The sequence below is a fragment of the Nilaparvata lugens genome, chromosome 2, assembly GCF_014356525.2.
Source record: "Nilaparvata lugens isolate BPH chromosome 2, ASM1435652v1, whole genome shotgun sequence".
NCBI lineage: Eukaryota > Metazoa > Arthropoda > Insecta > Hemiptera > Delphacidae > Nilaparvata > Nilaparvata lugens.
Window position 1 is genome coordinate 38,715,577 of NC_052505.1, and position 19,025 is coordinate 38,734,601.

At 34.7% G+C, this 19,025-nt stretch overlaps 1 protein-coding gene across 2 annotated transcripts in view; it reads right to left on the bottom strand.

Moving 5' to 3' along the window:
* Window positions 1–19,025, bottom strand: part of LOC111053921 (E3 ubiquitin-protein ligase RNF123) — a 75,889-nt gene that overhangs the window by 54,246 nt on the left and 2,618 nt on the right. For both annotated transcript variants that reach the window (XM_039421190.1, XM_022340861.2), the window contains exons 2-4: window positions 10,864–10,969; window positions 6,668–6,779; window positions 5,285–5,399 (exon numbers count right to left, since the gene is read on the bottom strand). In XM_039421190.1, coding sequence (XP_039277124.1) covers window positions 5,285–5,399; window positions 6,668–6,779; window positions 10,864–10,969 — 333 coding nt within the window. The remainder of the gene's footprint in view (window positions 1–5,284; window positions 5,400–6,667; window positions 6,780–10,863; window positions 10,970–19,025) is intronic.

The window sequence follows — 19,025 nt, forward strand, 5'->3', positions numbered from 1 at the left end:
TTTGAAAAACAATTCAACCTTACAACAGATGCTAGCAATTTAGCTATTGGGGCAGTTCTTAGTCAGAACAAAGACGGTGCCGATTTGCCTTGTGCATATGCAAGTAGAACCCTCAACGAAACTGAAATGAACTATTCAACTATTGAAATAGTTATATGTGCAACTAGTGCGCAAAGTGACAGTTTGCTGCACCGAAAGAAACTTTTATGCACGAGCCCTAGGCGAGGGCGGAATGGTTTCTTGAGTGCAGCAGAGGAACTTTGCTCACGTATTTCACATTAAATTTTTCCTACAGTTACCATTGAATATGAGAAGTCGTTGATTATGGGTAAAATTATGGCTGAAATCCATCAAATGTTTGTCTGTATAATTTTGTTATTAATAACAACTTTAATTTATTTAAAACTTTATAATCCAATTGAAAATTAATAATCGATAATTTATTCAAATTGAAAATTAAATTAATCCAATTAATTTGAAAATTTTAATAATTTTGAGTAAATCTTAATAATTTCTAAATAATGTTTCAACCAATCAATTTATGAATGAAAAAACTATTATTCGAAATAATGAATAATTAATAATATTCAAAATGTATAATTTAATGAGTTCTAGTTTTTACTCATTTGAAAATCAGAAAAAATATAGATAGAACAAATTCTCATTCAAAATACACGCCAACAATGTCAACAGGTGATTGGGATGGCTGCAAGATAATACACAAAGTATTAAGAGTACGCAAAGTAATACTTTGTGCACTAGAGCGGAAAAGTGATTCTTTGTGTTCTGTAATCAGTGCAGGAATGGTCACTTTCCAAAGTAACTGTAGGAAAATAGCTATTTATGTATTAAGAGCATAATGCGCGACTTTATCGCTCGCGCAAAACAGTTATCACGCGACGCGAAGCGGAGCATGATAATTTTGCAAGAGCGATAAAGAAGTATTACGCGCGAATTACATACACATTTTTTTCTACAACTGCACAAACCTGTTAAATCACTTATATCTGGCAGAGTTTATAATAAATCGTCTACACTGATATCCATAATGGCTGTATAATCGGTACAATTACCGACTTTTTAGGTTAAGATCTGACCGAGAGTGGTTTGTCTTTTGGCGAGCTGCTTATCATCAGCTGATTAGCGAGCGTAAAGAGAATTTACTGCGCATGCGCAGATGGTTAGCAAGCGAAAAAGTAGATTCTCCTCAGAAATAAGCTGTTTTACGAGGAGAATTGAGTATGTAAATTCTTTCTTTACGTGCAGTTGTAGAAAAATAACTTTTAGCGATAGTTTGGGCTACCAAGTACTTCCGCCCCTTTCTCTATGGTAGAAAATTCAAAATATTCACTGACCACAAACCCCTACAATGGTTATTTTCTATGAAAGAACCGAATTCAAAATTATTAAGATGGAGACTGAAATTAGAAGAATTTGATCATGACATATGTTATAAAAAAGGAACAACAAATCAAAACGCAGATGCCCTTTCCCGAATTCAGTAGAATAATAATAACACACACAACATAAACTCACCCAGATTATTCAGTGATATTGATGCGATTATTTATAAATGAAGCAATTGAAAATATAGTGAATATCATACCTAAAGAGGATGCACAATCTATGATGGACGATAACGAAACGTTATTTCAAAGATTAGAAAATGAAACCGGTACAGATAATAATGAAACCTCATTTAGAGGATTCGAAAACGAAACCCCTTTTCAAGGATTCGAAAATGATGAACCAGATTTCATAGGTCCAGCTGAAGATGAGTTCATAGAAAATAATTCTCATACGCAACATTCTAATTATGAAAGTAACACATCAGTAGAAATACCAGTTTCAGATGACCCAGTTAACTATGCTAAAAACCAAGTCATATTGAAGCTTGTGAGGAATAACCCAAAGAAAGTCACTATTCATAAAATATTTGATAGTAAAACAAGAATGATAGTAGAGATATCTGAGAATAATTTCGATAAAAATGTGATTGACTTCGTGAAAGAATATTTAGTGCCTAATGTTAGATATAGCTTGTATTTTGAAAATGAGTTCTACGAAAGATTTGCTTTAGTGATTTTGCTTTTAAATTTTTAAAACTCATACTTGTACGATGTAAAGTTAAAGTACTTGATGTAACACATGAAGATGACAGAATAGAAACTATTAATAATTATCATATTGGAAAAACGAATCACAGAGGTATACAAGAAACGTACGATAAGATAAGAAGAAAATACTATTGGCCCAACATGAAAAATTATATTAAAAATTTCATTAACAAATGTGAGAAATGTCTCAAAACAAAGTACGAACGAAATCCACTTGATTTAGAAATGAGCTTGACACCGACAGCTACATGGCCGCTTCAAATCATTCACGTGGACAGTATAACATTTGAGAAAAATAAATTTCTCACGATCATTGATAGTTTTTCAAGATACGCACAATGCTATCCAATAAAAAGTTGTAACAATGTTGAGGTAGAAGACAAACTGCTTAGTTTCTTTTCCCACCATGGTATCCCTCAAACTATAGTGGCCGACAATGGATGTGAATTCAATAATGGCTTAGTAAAGGAATTGACAGAATTGCACAAAATCAAAATGCACTGGATAAGTACTCAACATCCGCCTTCAAATGGCTTAGCTGAACGTTTTCATTCTACAATAATTGAGCACATCAGAATATTTAATAATCGCGACGAGTTCAAAACAGAAACAATTGAAAGTGAAGTAAAGTACGCCGTAATTGCTTATAAAAATAGCATTCACTCGGTAACAAAACTGACACCTTTGGAAGTTTTATACGGACACATAAAATCTAATCCCATTCTCGAAATTGACATTCAGAACAGATTTATTAACGAATATGTTAAAAATCACAAAGAAAAAACTAAACGACTATTCGACCATATACAGGAAATAAACCGAAGTAGAAAGGAACTCATCAACGAAAGGAACAAAGATCGAGAAGAACTACCAGAAATTCCAAAAGAAGTTTATGTGAGGAATGTGCAAAAACAAAGTAAAACTAAAAATAAATTCAACAAAGGAACTCTCCTATCAGTGAATCGAGAACTTAAAGCTACCAAAATGAATCCCCGACATCATAACACTAGAGAGAGAATTCATTTATCTAAAATTAAAAGACCTAGAAAAATTATCAATACTAATGACATTGAAAAACCTAAGACAGTGACTCAACTGACTATTGACAATGACAATCCTTTTCCAGATCCCTCTTCATCCTGTACGCAGCAAGATCAGGAACAGCAATAGACATTAAGAATGTTACTATCAATTCTGGAATTGTACCAATTAACCTTGGCAAAGCCAAACTTGTACATAACTCGCACGTTTTTTTACATAATTATGATTTGAAATCAATGTATTCAGAAATTGAAAATTTAAATAATTACTATGATAAGGTCTCTCATTATTTTTGGAAAAATATTAGTATAAGTTCAAAAACCGATTCCGTTACAGAAAACAGTAGCAAAGTGAGAGATGCAATTAAATATTTGAAATTTATCAACCATACAAAGTCTGTTATTGAAGAAAAATTGGAAATAATTTTGTTTTACAATGAAAACGTCAAACGCAATAAAAGAGGTTTAATAAATAGTCTTGGATCTGTTTTAAAATTTATCACTGGTAATTTGGACTCATATGACGAACAAAAATACGATAAGTTGATTCTCGAACTGTATAATAATCAAGATAATTTAGCCAATCAAATTTCAAACCATTATTCAATCAGTCAAAACATTATTGTAGATTTCAATGAAACAATTAAACTTGTGAACCAAAACTTCAATGAATTGAAAGAGAAATTTTTGATAATTAATAATGATTTAAACGATTTCGTAGAATTAGTAGAATTAGAAAAAAATAAAGATATTTTGAATCAACTTCTCATAGCTTATAATATTTTATTAGACGTAGTTCATGACATTGAAAATTCTATTGCATTTTGTAAAGTAGGCGTTCTGCACCCTAGAATAATGTCTACTCAAGAATTATTCAATGAACTTGTAAAACTTTCAAAATTCTATGATAAGAAATTCCCATTGGAAATAAATTATAATAAGATGTTAGAAATAGAAGAATTGATTAATGTAGATTGTAAGCTAATTAAAAACGAAATCATTTATTTTCTCGAAATTCCGTTTGTGGAAAAAGTAATTTTTGATCTTTTTGAATTATTACCAATCCAAGTAAAGTAGAATCAAATTTTGTAACATTACTTCCACAAAACAAATACCTATTGAAATCTTCTGATAGTTCAAATACTTTGAAAATTGAAGGATTGTATAAAGAACGTAGATTGATAGGAGATAACAAATGCTATCTGTGCTCATCCGAAGCCATCTCCCATCAACAACTGCAATGTGAAGCAGCTATCATATCTACTGGTTCCACTGACAACTGTAAATTCACCGCCGTCCAAATTGAAGAGAACCTCATCAAATGGATTCCCGAAATACAACAATATTTGGCAGTCTTACCAAAATTGGTGACCTTCCACATCGAAACGAAAACCGAAACTACTGTGACAACACTTCAAGGAATTTATTTCATCAATACAGCTGAAGGAAAAATTTACTATCGAGGAAAACACTCTTCCCAAACGAGAGGACATCCAAAATTTCTGGAAAACATCCAATTAGAACTTCAAGATAATCAAATTCCAGATTCCCAAATTCATTTGAAAAATTTAGAACATCTTAATTTTAATCCGATTGCTGTTAACAAGTACACCCCCATAAGGGAAGAAAGTATTTTCACTACAAACATATAAGTTTTTGGACAGTTGTTTTGTATTTAATTTTTACTCTAATGTCAATTGTTATATTGTATCATTATTCAAGTAGAAAAGATTCACCCAGTGTAAACATTTTAACAACCCTACCCCCGAAGTTCTTTTTAGGGATGGAGGAGTTATATAACTAATTACCTATATAGTCAGCACTCTTCAATTCATTATTGTTGATGTAGCATAGTTGTAGTGGAAGGTAACATTGTATTTAGTAGATAGTTCCAAGCTAGCGGACATAGCGAACGGAGCTCTATCACGATATATAAAATTATTGTAATATGTGGTTGGATGGGGCTATAAATATAAAAATATTGATACATTGACAAAAATGTTTTCAAACCATTCAAAAGTTTTGAAGCCTCTTCTGATTTTCATAATTTATTATTGTTCAAAGTGAAATAAATAAATACTCATGGAAATACTGTATATGAAAATGATGTAGGTATACAATACGAACCTTCATAGAAGCAGACATTCGCTCTTAAGGTGCTGAAATTACTCTGAGAATTGATACTTAAACGATCAGTACCAACAACGAACAGGCCCACATGAGAGTTAACATCAAATCTAACCTGTTGACAAACAGAATAACTCATTTCAAGTGATATTTAATAATTGTTAAAATTTACAAAAAAATGAACGAATGGAACAAGCAAATACGAATTGCAGTCCTACTTTCGTATGGGTATCAAATTTATTTTCCTCCACCTCCTGTTTAAAGTGATAACTTTACTCCCTGGAACATGATATTAAAGTGTCACTTTTTCGCTCTCTGGAGGAAAACTCCCTAGAGCATAAAAGTAACTCCATTTAAATAACATGGGAAGCATCTCTATTTGAAAAAGGTATATTTGAAATAGGTAAGAAGGTCTAAGCTGAGATGAGGAAGGATATAGAGTAGTCATTAAATCACCTAAATTCAATACCTCAACCAGACATTTGATCAATATATGAAATTTATTTTTGTATGCTAAAATTATTACAAACTTCATATCACTGTACTAAAAAAAATTATAAATTTTCTTTTATTCCATGTTATTCAAAATGCCAGCCAACGAGTATTCCTCATTAACTAATCAAATTTGAAACGGGAACTTCATCATAGTTGTAGTTGTGGCGGCCATTGTTGTTACAACTTTTGCCAACAGCTGATAGCGGATAGCGCTGTCGGCGGAGAACTGTGATTACAAGCCTGCCCAGCTGTTTACTTTTTAGATTATGTTGTAATACATTGTTTAATCACGTACGTTTTCAAAAATTATTTTATTTGCAGTTTTTATAAAGATGTAGGTGGAGGAAAAATGTTGTGTATATCACGAGTGAAAAATTTTTTTTCTCCCTCAGGAAAATTGTTGCCCTCGGCTTCGCCTCGGGCTTCAAACTTTTCCCTCGGGGGGGAAAAACAGTACTTTTCACTCTATATATACAAATAACTATTAATTTATGAATGTGCTTTATTCACTCAGCTTGTTGCATTCTCATATCAGTAGTGCATTTTGCGTTTTCTTCTTGCTTGACTTTTTCATGTTTTCAATGTGCTTCATTTCATTTTGATCGGTACCTATCTAATATTTTCCTCAATTCACTATTCTGTGAGTAGAAATCTTTTTTGTGTATCATTTAAGTTTACTTCATATTTATAAAAACTGAAGTTGTAGATACATCATTTCCTGAATATCTGTAATAATTATTGTTGTCATATTTAAAAAAAGATTACGTCCTTAGGACTCCAGTTATGGAGTATAAGACAAGTCAGGTCAATAATTTCACATAATACATAATCAACACTAATTACTTCAATTACTTTCATTATCAACAAACAAATAAAGTTGAAATTGACCTCTTTTGATCCGAGTCGGCCTCTTCTGGTGTCTATTATTGGCTCTAGGTCTCTTATTTCCTCTTCTATTTGCTCTAGATTTCTTCGCACACAAGATTGAACACATTCTAACCTGGAGAGAATTGAAAAACAAAAACAATTACAGGAATTTATTACTAGATGTTAGAAATAACATACCTATGATATAGGTATACTATAGTATGTAGATTATTATTTTATTATAATGGGCTATATACTAATTGACTAGCGTTAGCGAGTTCTTACTTTTGACTCAAGGCCAATGTCGTTGTCCGTCTGTGTGTATGTTCGACAATAACTTTTGAGAGACTTGATCAATCAATCAGCTTCAAATTTCGAAGATATATTCTACATCCATTTTTTTTTTATAGAAAGCGTCTTTAGGACTTCAGTTATGGAGTATAAGACAAGTCAGGTCAATAATTTTACATAGTACATAATCAACACAAGTTTACTTAATTTAACATTAAGTAAATCAAACCTAGTCTTGGTATGAAAGGAACTCTTGTACACTATAAAATACTCTATTAACTAAAATTATTAAAAACAATAAAATCGATAAATATTGCAGCAGCCTTATCACCTGAATCTATAATATCTAATTAGTATTTCAACCAGGGATACTATTACAGTTATTGTTGATTTTCCTTTCTGGAACCCATGCTGTTCATCACATATAAAATCAATTTCCTCCAGGTGCAACAACAGTAACCTATTTAAAACTACTCTCTTAAAAATTTTACTTATTACATTTAAAATGCTAATGGGCCTATAATTTTCTACTCTTTCAGAATCACCTTTCTTGAAAATTGGTGAAATCTTCCCTTCTGTCAGGTTTTCTGGCAGTTGACTTATTAGTATTAAGCGTCTTTGGGAGATTATTTTTATTATTTTATATTCCACAATCACAATATCAAAGTAATGATTGAGAGAGAATCAACAGGATAAACCCAAAACTGTTTCTCTCCCTAGTTTTGATTAAAACAGTCCAAATGAGGTTATGGACTTTTATAAAGATCACAGAAATTTACAGTCCAATTATACATTATACTAAGAATTTTGTATCGGGGTTGATAAGAAAGATGAAACATTTGCAACCTGTTGATAATATTCATTGAAAAATTTACAAATGTCTACACTATTATCTATATAGTTTCCATGTTTATCAATTATTCTTGTGACACTAGTAAATATATATTTTTGAGCTGCTCTCTTATTTTTATTGATTACCTCCCATAATGCACAGTTGAAATTGGTACTAGTTGTTACTATTTCAGCTGTTTTCTTATATTCAGCTTTCTTCACATCTTTTGTGTAGATTTTCTTTATAAATTTGTAATTGTTTCCACTTGGAACATCCCTAACTAATTCAAATTCATAAGCTTCCCTAACGATATTTCTCTGAGTGAGAATAGCTTCAGTATATTTGTAATTTAGGTTAAAACTGTTATAAACACAACTACAGTTTTCTTGAAGCAGTTTCTGCTTCAAAGAATTTGGATTTCCCAGTTCACATTGCTGAATTTCTTTCAGAACTTTATTTATTTTAATTGGATTTTTACCCTGCAACTTTACATCTAGAATTTGATAGTTATGATCCAATAGATCTGAGCTACCTAATCTGACATCACAACCATCTATATTTGTAGAGATATTATCAATTATTGTCTGTGAAGTTCACGTTACTCTTGTGGGCCTTAACTTCTAAATTATTCATATTGATAATATCTCTAATATCCTCTGTCATTTCATCTTGTCTGGTAAAATCGATATTAAAATCTCCTACTACAATAACATTCATGAAACAAATGGTTGTAATTTCTAAAAGTGAATTGAACAGCTCACAAAAATTGTGCCAGTCTCCATTTGGTGACCTATAGATACCCAACGCCGCTGCTACAAATCTATGATTAATTTTCAACTACAATCCAATTACTTCTAAATCCATTTCAACAGAAAATCTCTGAAAAAAAAACCAGCTCATAAGATAGCACTGCTAGTGAATATACATACAACCTTTTCTATGAGCTGTTCTACAAAATATTGATAACCTGGATAACCTATAATGAATAACCTGGATGCTGTTAATTGTATTATGAATTGATTTGTTCGTCACATTAATTGGTTCATTAAGTTCTGGCCAATCAAACCTATTGGGAATATTACTTATTATTACATTCATTTTTTGACTGAGTTTCCTCTATTTTTTCTATTATTTGAGGAAGATGAATCAAGTTAGGCTCGTTAATATCATATGAGCCACCCAGTACAATTAGATAGTCATTTTCATCAAAATCTTTGGTTAGTTCCCTAGCTGTCTCTACAACTGCACTGTCTCTACAATTTGTGCACCCGGCTTAAAGAAACATTGGACATCAAATTTACTTTTTCTTCCACCTCCTGTCTAAAGTGCTTACTTTACTCCCTGGAACATGATACTAAAGTGTCACTTTTTCGCTCTCGGGCGGAAAAAACAGGAAAACTTCCTAGAGCGTAAAAGTAACTCCATTTAAATAACATGGGAAGCATCTCTATTTTAAAAACGTATATTTGAAATAGGTTAGGAGGTCTAAGCTCAGATGAGGAAGGATATAGAGTAGTCATTAAACCAACTAAATTCAATACCTCAACCAGACATTTGATCAATATATGAAATTTATTTTTGTATGCTAAAATTATCACAAACTTCATATCACTGTACTAAAAAAATGTAAAAATTTTTTTTATTCCATGTTATTAAAAATAACAGCCAACGCATATTCCTCATTAACTAATCAAATTTGAAACGGGAACTTCATCATAGTTGTAGTTGTGGCGGCCATTGTTGTTACAACTTTTGCCAACAGCTGATAGCGCTGTCGGCGGAGAACTGTGATTAAATGCCTGCCCAGCTGTTTACTTTTTAGATTATGTTGTAATACATTGTTGGGTCACGTACGTTTTTAAAAATTATTTTATTTGCAGTTTTTATAAAGATGTAGGTGGAGGAAAAATGTTGTGTATATCACGAGTGAAAAATGTTTTTTCTCCCTCAGGAAAATTGTTGCCCTCGGCTTCGCCTCGGGCTTCAAACTTTTCCCTTCAGGGAGAAAAAACAGTACTTTTTCATCTAGATATACAAATAACTATTAATCTTTTATAAAGGAGATTACTGTTATCACGTCCATGACTTCACCATCACGTAACATGATTTTAAAAATCAAGTTTGTTGTACAATAAAATATTCAGACTCCTTCGTACTTTTTCAGGATACAACAAATAACATTGAAAGTGCATAAGAAGAAACACTTGTGATTTATCATTTAGTCAGCTGGAGTATTCATTGCATGCAAAAACTACAGTTTTCCCATTCATTCATGTATATTATCAGTTGAGGCTATTTGGGAGCTACCACACAGAAAGTCCTCCATGCACTGACACATGATTTCAGCTGGTTAATATACGACATAATTTACAACTTTCACATCAACAAACTGAAACGGTTTGAGAAATCAATATGCGGTTCCCGACATTCATTTCTCTTGGAACTCTGTCTTGAAATCATGTATCAAATGACCACCTTCTCATTTAAAAAATGAATTTGGATTCATATGAGAGAAAAAATATTGAAGAGACAGAGAAATTTTTGAAGAGTACTTTTTCATCTCAAATAGGATCCTCAATGAAACCTAATAATTCTTGTAAAAAAATATTAAGCTGTTTTCACAACTTTTACCAACTCTGTATAATTGAAAGTTGCGGGTTTCAAATATTACAATAAATACAGAAACAGTTCATGAACGAGTTCTTCAAACGTTCTTCCAATTTTTTGGAATGCTGATTGATTTAGCCCACAAAAAAAATATTTCAATTATTTTTTAAATCGTATTTGAAATAAAACATTCTTTAACATATTTTTTCTGAATAAATATATAGCTAGGGCTAGGCTACTACTTACTTTACTGGTATTTAATCACACTGCATGAGTTACTAATAACGTAGTGCACAAATAATGTTAAAACGGTATTTGAATTCTTTGTTCAAATTGAGTATTGTAGGCTACAATACGATAATGATTTATTCATTTTCATTAGCTCTACTGGAGATCTTTTATAAACAGTTTACTTGATTGCATAATACTGTATAATTGGGGAAGCAATACTGCTTCAACACTTGCTATTACACAACTTTCAACTTACACACTGGATGTCTTGAAATTTTTCTCAAAAACTCCATGTAGAGAAAACACTTCTTGAGAAATCTCTGGACCAAATACAGATTCAATTATATTTTCAACATCCACTCCTGAAAAAATCATGATTAAGTTAAAATTAAATAAAAATTTACACACACAGTAAAATAATAGAGTACATCAGAACAACAATCTATAAGCTGATGAACCATCGATTAAGACTTGAAACACCAATCTTGATGCAGACAAAGATAACCAATCGTTATGTTAAATTGAAATGGGTGTAAAAAAGAGAAAAAATTGCCAGTTTTTAAAGAAATTGCAACTTAGTCGCATGTTAAACTACTGCTGACCTTTTTTTGATACCCCATTTTTTTAATACATATCAGTTAGTTTAAACCTCATACACTTTTGTGTAGCTCCACTCTTATAGATAGGTACTATCATACCGTATAATAGTATCATACCGTACCGAAGATAAAGATTCACAAAATTTCAGAGATGTCTGAAATTTAGAATTCTAGTCGCTCCGCTGTAATCTTAAAAGAATTGGAAAAATATGAGCGAATTTTAATTTATTATAAAAGTGCAATTGATGTAACTTCAAAGTAAACAATAAACTGTTCATACTAATTATACTAGAGCAATAAAGTATAATAGGTCTAAGTACAGGCTAGTTAATGATCCAAATGTTTATTTTGAAACGTTTAAATGTTTATTTTCATTGAAGTTCCAGGCTCGTAGTTACTATAGTTGCTAGAATAGGTGGCAATTAAATAATGAAGAGAATCTAAGCATTTCAATGAACGAAACCACTAAAAGCTCCCAACCAATCAAGGATTCAAATAGAAGTTTACCATAGCAAATATTAAAGATGAGGAGAAACTCCCTTCTGTTTACAATAATAACAAAATAAAAAACATCCAGTTTTAGATGCTTACTCCATTTTCAAGTTTTTGAAATGAACTATAATGAGTTTATTTTGAAAACTTAAAAATGGAAGACCGGTAAGCATCCGAGACTGGTTGTTTTTTTGGTTTTCAACTCTGTATTCCCTAGGAAAATGAGGAAAGTTTCATGCAACCAGCGAAGGGAAACCCAACCTGTTACAGGAAATAGACCATGGTTCAATGAAAACTTGGCTAGAGAGAAGAACCTGGTGGTACTGCTCCACCATAAGCACAAAATGACTGTTGCAGCCAATCAATACCAGAAAGTAAGGAGATGCTACAGAGCTTATGTCAACCTGGAAAAGACTAAATACATATCAGGTATCATCAAGTCAGCTGAAAACAACTGTAAAGCAGCCTGGGATATTATAAACAGTCATCGTCCAAAGAAAACACCAATGGAGTCACCACTCAGCCCTGATCAGTTCAACAACAACTTTGTCAGTGTGGTTGATGACATACTGGTGGACTTGCCAGACTGTGGCTCAAATCCTGTAACCAATGTTGGTCAGGTGCAGCAGCAGTTGGAGTCATGGAAACCAGTGGATGCTGCCCGGGTCAGGAACATCATTTCTAAGCTGAAGAACTCCAGGTCACAGGATGTCCATGGGCTTTCTACCCTTGTGCTAAAGGCAACTGCTGAACAAATAGCAGAACCAATGGCTGCTGACATGAACAACTGTTTAAAGGCTGGAAGGTTTCCAGTCAGTCTCAAGACAGCTAGGACGTTGCCAATACACAAGAAAGGGGAGTCTAGTAATCCTGCAAACTTCAGACCGATCTTCATCGTTCCAGTCTTCTTGAAGGTGATCGAGACGGAGATGAAGATGCAGTTGACCAACTTCTTCGAAGGAAACAACCTGCTGTCCTCTTCACAACACGGTTTCAGGAATGGTCGATCCACCAACAAGCGCTCTGCTCACATTGGCGGACAGTATCCGGAGTGCTTTTGGGGCTGGTGATTCCCTTGCCCTTACACTGTGTGACCTCAGTTAAGCCTTCAACTGCGTTCCTCACAAAAAACTGATAGGAAAACTTGAGAGATATGGTCTAGGTGGCACAGTCCTGGGGACAGTGGCGCCTTACCTTGAAAGCAGAGAGCAAGTGGTCCAACTGAGTGGTGCCACTTCAAAATTGAAAACTGTGGAGCATGGAGGACAACAAGGATTAGTCCTAGGCCCCCTGCTGTTCATTTTGCTTATGGGGGGAGGGATTGTGATGGCAGTGGATAGTGTTAACGAGTCTGTTTGTGGCTCTTGCCTTGAATTGTTCTCAAATAACGAAAAATCTATAAATTGCGAGGGTTATTGTATGAAGTGGTTTCATATTAAATATGTGAAAATAACAACGAGTGAATTCAAAAAGATTGAAGACTCAAGTAGAAAAGTTTCGTGGTACTGTGACTTGTGCAATTTGAAGGTTAGGGAGACGATTGAAAATTCGAAGTCTACTTGTGTTAAGTCTGATAATATTGTATTGGACGGTTATTGTGAACAATTAAAACAGGTAAATGCAAATTATTCAAAGATGTGCAAAAGATTGGAATTACTAGAAAAATTTCAAAACGTGACAAATCCCAATTGCAATGGGCTGCCTGTTGTGACGCAACAACCTAACAAGCAGTTACAGGTTAAAACAATTGTAGCTGATAAACTTCCTACTGTTAGTGTTAACAAACTTGTCGAAACGTTTGAAACAAAATCTTCTTCTAGTGAGAAACAAAGTACTTCTGTGTCCAACCAGAAGAAATCTGATACTTCACGTGTGTCGCATATGAACTATAGTGCTGCTGTAGGTAAGAAGTCGAAACATATTATTGGCTCAGTAAAAAGTTCTTCCACTGTGACTGTTGAGAGTGGTGTTTTGCCTCTGAGAACGGTTGATAAGCGTAGATCAATCTTTGTATCTAGGCTGCAGCCTGAAGTGACGGTGTCTGAAGTTACCACGTATCTGAATCAGTCTGGCATAGCCAGCTCGGAATTTGACTGCCAAAAATTGAATTCCAGGTATGATTCCTATTCCTCTTTCAAGTTGGCTGTAGCCGATAAGTTCTTTGATCGTGTGCTGTCTGCTGAATTTTGGACGGAGGGGACCTTAGTTAAAAAATACATCCCTGCAAACAGGAAAAAAGCCATCATCTAATGTTTTTTTAGGCAGTCCAAAACTGGCTCCTCACCTGAAAGACTAATTGATTCTGACGATTGTTTCCATGCTTGATTTTCCTTGTGATAAACTGCTTTTTGACATGATTTTTTATAATGTGCAATGCATTGAAAATAAAGTGAATGAACTGGAATTGTTTCATCTTAGCTCAAACATGAGATTTAAATTGCTGTGTCTATCTGAGCATTGGATGTGCTTGGATGATCTAAAACTTTTTAAAATTGCCTACTTCTGTCGAAGTGAGTTCCAGTGTGGTGGTGTTGCTATTTATATAGACACATCTGTGATTGCCCACTTTGCATGCATTGACATTTCTATGCACTGTGTTGAAAAAGAGCATGAATTCGCATGTGTATCCCTGTTGCATGCGAAGTTGTATATTGTTACAGTCTATCGGTCACCAGCTGGTTGCCTTCAAAAATTTTTCAACTCACTTGAGGGACTTGTCATTCAGTTAGCTAACTTAAATCCAGGTTTTAACATAATTGATGGCGGTGACTTCAACATTGACGTGTTGAAGGCTGACCACAGGACAAGGGAGTTCATTAACCTACTTAGATCTCTGGACCTCTATGTGGCTAACTGGCAGCCCACGAGACTAGATGCTCGCCTCGATAATGTGATTACAAGTCTGAATATTGGCAATAATATTAGTTGTTCAATTGTAAATCCTCTCCTCAGTGCAATGTGGAAGTGCCAAATTCCACCAACCCTGCCTCTATACCTGCAGGGTGATCGATTCACTTGGGTGCAACCCATCACACAGGGTGGACGCGAGCGTTTTCTGCGTTATCTGACCCTGATTGACTGAAGCTTTCTGAAGGATCATCCTGATGCACAGCTCAATTTCACGGCGTTTTTTGATAGACTCCTGACTGGCTTCAACAACTGCTTTCCACTAAAACGTTTCCTCTCTGGAAGGCCTGGTAAACGTGGTGCACTGTGAATTACGGACAACCTTCTTGACCTGAGAGACCTGGTTCTTATGGTGTATGAGCGGTTTCGGGCTGATCGACTTCTGTCCTCTAAACGGACCTACATGGGACTTAGGAGATCATACCAGCGGGCTGTTCGTGCGGCCAGGATGCGCTACAACTCTGAGCTGATTGACCGGGCACCCAATAGGTGCAAAGCTGCCTGGGGTATCATCAGGGCAGCTGCAGGTGTGCCAGCTCCTGGTGCTGTTCCGGTATCTGCGGATGATCTTCACGACGCGTTCAGCTCAATTCGCGGGATCTGCGAGGGGATCCGAGCTTCCCCTGTGGTGGCGGCGGATCTGCTCTCGGCTTCGGTTCGGCCCCCTGCTCTTCGGCTTTTGACCTGGCGCCATATTACTTGTGATGATGTCACTCGAGTTGTGAACTATTTGAGCAACTCGGTTAGTAGAGACATTTATGGTATGACCAGTGCTACTATTATAGTAGCTACTATATAAGTTATGAGTGACACTGAAGAAGTTCTTAATATTTTAGAAACAGAAAATGAAACAGATGTAATCGACGATTATTTGAAGTATCACTTTCACGAGGACAGAAATAAAGATGCTGAGTGTTTCAATATTATGTCTATGAATATACGTAGTTTGAATGCTAATTTCGATCAGTTTATTTGCTGCCTCAATGAATTGAAAACTGATATTCACATTATAATATTAACTGAGACCTGGTTGACTGCAGATATGCCGTTCATTTTCAACATTCCTGGATATACGGCAATAAATAAGTACCTTAAACAGAATAAATGTGAAGGATTATGCATGTACATAAAAGATTGCATAAGATTCAATGAAGTTTCACTCGATATTACTGATGCCAATGTAGTTAGTGCTGACTTAAGAATTGATGATTTTATTGTGAAGGTGATTGGGGTTTATAGATCACCAAGTTATCAAAATATTGATAATTTTCTTAATAGTCTGAGTAATGAAATCAGTAAAGTTCTTAATGGAATAAATGTATGTGTGGCGGGAGACATGAATATAAATACACATTCAACTAGTGTTCCTGTTCAAGATTATCTGCATATTTTCAATAGTAATGGCTATAAGTCTTACATAACTGGTGATACCAGAGTAACAACCACAACAAATTCTTGCATTGACCACATTTTTTTATAAAAATTCAGGCAACCATTCTATGTCCATTAAAGGAGCTATATTTAGGACAACCATAACTGACCACTACGCGGTTGTACTGAACTTGGTGAAGGTTCCTATCAATAAGGATAATAGAAACGTATTGATAAACACATTAACTAGAACCAACTATCATGCACTATTGGAACGCATAAGGAATGAAGATTGGGAAGAAGTCTATACCGTGAATGGAAGCATTGGCACTATCATGGATAAATTTGTCGATCGTTTGACCAGTCTCATCAATCAATGCAAGAAGGTAAAAGTGATACCTAACAGACTTCGTCCCCTGAAACCCTGGATATCTGAAGGCATCATAAGATCAATAATCACGCGGGACAAAATGCATTCTAGACTCAGAAGAGATCCTAATAACATATCTTAAAGAATGAATATAAGGCTTATCGTAATGGTTTGAATAAGATCATAAATCATGCAAAGGAAGTCTACTATAAAGGGAAAATTGAAAATTGTAATAACAACAGCATGAAGTTGCGGAAGTGCATAAACGAAGTTATAGGTGAGGCCAGTATCAAGGAAAAGAGTACTGAACTTGATGCTCACTCCCTCAACAATTATTTCACAAATGTGGGTAAATTACAAGCTCAAACTATCAATATTCCTGATAATACTGGTGATCGATTTCCTGCAATACAGATCGATAACACGTTTTTTATGAGACCAACGTGCCCAGTTGAAGATGAGGCAATTATTAAAAATCTAAAGAACAACTGCAGTCCTGGTATTGATGGTCTAGGTAATATTACGCTGAAGAAAATAGCCAATTTTATATCTCAACCTCTCGCTTTCATTTTTAATAGATGCTTTGAGGAGGGATATTTTCCCGAGCACCTCAAATCAGCCAAAATAAAACCTCTATTCAAACAAGGTGACCCGACTAATCCCTGTAATTATAGACCGATTAGCCTTATCAGCAGCCTTGCTAAAATAATGGAGAAACTAATAAAGTCAAGAGTTTTTTATTTTCTGAATCTTAACAATATAATCAACAAGAACCAATTCGGTTTCCAAAATGGTAAAAGTACATCTGACGCTCTAATAAAATTCATCAATACTTTATCTGATAAAATAAACTCCATAAAAAACTATTGCGGTCTTCCTGGATACACGCAAAGCTTTTGATACAATACCTCATAATACTTTGTTCAATAAACTGAAGTCCTATGGTTTCAGAGGAGTCTCGCTTAAATTGTTCAAAAGCTATCTGAGTAATAGAACCCAGTCCCTAACCATAAATGATCAATCTAATGTAACTAACTTAACTTCTTATGGTCTTCCTCAAGGTACTGTACTTACATAACTTTCTCTGCAAATAGAGTAGGACAGCCTAACGAGAATCAAGATTTGAGACTCCATTCTCAGTGCAATTTAAACTTGGGTAATTGTGATTGTCCCACCATTAAAAAGTCAATAATACTAAGTATTTGGAAATTATAATTGATGAAAACCTTAAATGGGATGTTCATATCAAATACATATGTAGAAAAATTAGATATTTATCTTTTAAATTTTACCAAGTTAACAGAATTCTTAATAAGAGCCACCTGAAAATGATGTATCATGCTCTAGTCGAGTCAATTCTGCAGTATGGCATAGTTGTTTGGGGAGGCTGTTTCAACTGTCATATTGCTGAATTATTTGTAGCACAAAAACTGATAATTAAAACTATATTAAGCAAATCCAGGCTCTATCCAACGGATATGGTTTTAGTGATTTGAGGTCATGACTATACGTAAATTATACATAAAAACCGTAATTAAGTACTTGATAAATATAGATCAGATTTTCCTCTCACAATAAACTCTACTCTTAATTATTATAATCTAAGGGCCACTGCTAACAAATATGTAACCTATAACACTAATATTGAATGTATAAGGAGGCAATTAATTTACATAGGTACTAAAATAATAAACCTCATTCCAAATCACTTTCTCATGGACAATAAGATCAGCGGAAAAATTAAACTGGATATAAAAAACTGGACATACAGTAATTTCTTCTTCCATTTAGATATATGACCCGCTCCAGCATTGTTTTTTCATTGGTTTTTTCATTTTTCAGTGGACTCGCTTACCTTTATTTTCAGTACCTATTCTTCTGTTTTCTTCCTTCCCCCCATTTCTCCCTTCATTTTTTTCTCATTACTTCTCTTCTTTGCGCGGGGATCCGAGCTTCCCCTGTGGTGGCGGCGGATCTGCTCTCGGCTTCGGTTCGGCCCCCTGCTCTTCGGCTTTTGACCTGGCGCCATATTACTTGTGATGATGTCACTCGAGTTGTGAACTATTTGAGCAACTCGGTTAGTAGAGACATTTATGGTATGACCAGTGCTACTATTAAGGGTGTATTAGCTCTTATTGTTGCTCCCCTGACTGCTTGTATCAATCTGTGTTCCCAGCAGTCTGTATTTCCTTCTAAACTTGAAATTTCTAAGACGGTGCCTGTCTTTAAGAAGGGTGATAGGCATGATCCTACTAATTATAGGCCTATCTCCATCCTGCCTGTTGATTTTTGAAATCCTTATTGCTGAGCAACTCCTTGCTTATTGTGACCAGTGCGTTCTGTTTGCGACCACCCAGTTTGGTTTCAGGAAAAATAGATCCACCACTGATGCAGTAGATTTCCTGCTTTCCAAAATATGGTGTGGGACCGTCTCCTCCCAAACTGATTCAGACCTACTGGGGGGTTGCAGACAGGCGGTGCTGGCTAATGGACTTCTCTCTGAGATCAGGGATTGTGTTGACTGTGGAGTGTCTCAGGGCTCTGTCCTGGGGCCTCTCTTGTTTTTGATTTCAGTTAAAGACATAGCTCAGGTGGATGGCAGGTGTGTTGTCTGTTATGCGGACGACACCACCTTCTTCAATGCTGGTCGCGAGATGGGAGGGCTGAGGGCAGCTATGG